Consider the following 2,500-nt stretch of genomic DNA (forward strand, 5'->3'; position numbering starts at 1 on the left):
GATTGAAACGAGAAAGAAAGTGATGTCTAATATGTAATTTATCGTTATAAGCCTCATTCATGTGTGCAAAATGAGAAGAATTGAATTTGAAATAACAAATTATTCTTTTTATTATCTATTATTATTAGAAATAAACCTACGTATCCTGTTGATGATCCAAAGGGTCGCTGTACCATATGACGACATAAAACTTAAATGGGGCTGAGAAAGAGAAGAACGCTGTAAGACCGATGACATGGGAGTCAAGCAAGAACCGTGGCCGTGAATAGACAGGGATGGAGACTGCAAAAAGTGGCCATATTATCTCCTCCTCCTACTCCTACTCCCCTTCTAATCCATGGCAATTTGGTCTTTTGATGGAATTAACTATTTAGATGAAGAAACTTGGGTTTTCTTTGGAGTCAGAATTATCGTATTTAAGATATTTAAATTCTTTGAACTCAATACATTAAAGCCCATCCCCCCCCCCCAATTAATATGGGAGGGACCTCTATAGCTCAGTTGGTAGAATACTTGCTTTACACGCAAAAAGGACCGTGATCGATCCCGGGTGCAGTCGATAATTTCTTTCTGACCCTTCTACGCATCCAGCAGTGATTGGGAAGCTGGGTCTGTTAGATATGGCGGAAAGTACTTTGAGATAGACAAGCATCCTATCCAAAGGGTAGCAAGCATTCGCTGTTGTACTTGTCACGTTATAGAAACCTGGATAAACTCCGGGTCCATGTGTCTTATGGCTCTGAATGGCTATTCACCGTGTACTAATTAATTTCATAAGGCAAACCGAACGCATAAGTCAAGCTAAGAATATAATTTTAAGCGTCAGGGTCACCCCGACATAATACCGTTTTGAGACGATTGGTCACATAATAATATCATGATCACATAATGTTGGACGAATCTTGGTATACAAATTATCTGATTTACTCTAAATGTCGAATTCCTAAAAAGAACCAATCATATTATGGAAATTGCTTCAGATGAAAGAAAGGTTGATTATGAATTGAATGCAGTTCTTGTAATTCTGACACGCAAAAATCCTTTGAATATATGGCTGATTAAAGCCCAATACAGCAATTGCAAAGAGAAACAAATCATGAGGGTGATTTTATTTTCTTTTACTTATTTTACAAAACGGAGTATTAATTCACTACAATTACTAACCACCTCCCCCGCCCGTTCCTAAAAAAAAAACAAAAACAAAAAAAAAAACAAAAAAAAAAAAAACAAAAAAAAAAAACAAACAAAAAAAAAAACAAAACAAAAAAAAAAACGAAAAAAACAACAACAAACAAACCAAAAGAAACAAACAAAAAAGAACGAAAAACAAAAAGAAAACAACAACAAAAAAAAAACAAAACCAATGACGATCTCCATGATAATTATAGGTGGCAATAGCAACGATATTTAATTTAAAACATTAATTTACAAAGGGCAAAGTATTTAGAAAAAAAATTGATAATCACTAAATTTCCAATGTATATTATGTGTCAATAGGTTATAAATAATAATTAGTTTGATTAATGCATATCTAACCCAATAGATCAACATATTCAATTTGTCTATGGAAATAGTTTAGAACCCCCCCCCCCCTCCTAGGAAAAAATATCTTGACAAAAGAAAATAAAAAATGAAAAGAAAAGATGTGCACATTGTTAGATTACATCGAGGTAGATACACATAATTGTTATGAGTTCATGAATATGTAATTTTATTGAGTTAAACTTCTTTGCTACTTTAAAGAATCAAGTAACTCGTTTTCCAATCCTTGACTTTAATGAAGAAAAAGATTATGATTATGGGTAGATAAGAATATAATAGAATTATAATCTATCATGAACAATACAAAATAATGAATTTTCACTCGTTTAACTCGGATGTCTTTTAGGTCATCACTGAAACAAAATGGATGCATTGTAAAGCGACACGAGATTTGATCTCTCAAAAGCTACGTTAAAACAACTATGCTTTATATATTTGATTGTAATATATCATCTGACACTCGCTTTCAAATGTTAAAAAATAAAGAACTTACCTATTGTCGATACAACGGTCCCGACAAAGTAGAAGGATCCCGAAAAGTCCCAACGTGGTCTTTTATCCCCGACATAACCTGCAGTTTCCGCTTCCGAGTGAATCCTCAGTAAAAGATTTAAATCCGTTTCGTTCACAAATGGATATTTCGTTTTGAATTGCTCGATGTGTTTTCGATAGACTTCCTTCTCGTCTAGTTCATTATCTCTTTCAATAGCTGAGAAAATGGCTGCTCCAGTCAGCATGTAGAAAACCATTACAATAGCAAGAAGGAAAAATCGAGCATTGTCTTCTTTTAGACGAAGAACTTTGCAGCAGCCGCGTCTCCCTCTCCGAGACATACCGGTCCGGCGCGGGCGGTTATTGGCCTTGGTGGGCTTGCCATGCCCAGCCCGCACCGGCTCGGGTCCCGTACGGGGACTTTGCCGTCCAGATTCCGGGTACTGGTAATCGCTTGCGTCACTTA

At 35.7% G+C, this 2,500-nt stretch overlaps 1 protein-coding gene across 2 annotated transcripts in view; it reads right to left on the bottom strand.

The window, feature by feature from the left end:
• LOC144977088 (potassium channel, subfamily K, member 13-like) overlaps positions 1–2,500 on the bottom strand; it is a 162,551-nt gene that overhangs the window by 122,982 nt on the left and 37,069 nt on the right. For both annotated transcript variants that reach the window (XM_078921883.1, XM_078921873.1), the window contains one exon: positions 2,036–2,500. This exon is cut by the window's right edge and continues 1,674 nt beyond it. In XM_078921883.1, the coding sequence (XP_078778009.1) occupies positions 2,036–2,375 (340 nt within the window). In that variant the 5' untranslated portion in view covers positions 2,376–2,500. The remainder of the gene's footprint in view (positions 1–2,035) is intronic.

The sequence above is a fragment of the Berghia stephanieae genome, chromosome 1 (assembly GCF_034508935.2).
Source record: "Berghia stephanieae isolate SIO BIC M18660-M18661 chromosome 1, UCSD_Bste_1.3, whole genome shotgun sequence".
In the NCBI taxonomy this organism is placed as follows: Eukaryota; Metazoa; Mollusca; class Gastropoda; order Nudibranchia; family Aeolidiidae; genus Berghia; species Berghia stephanieae.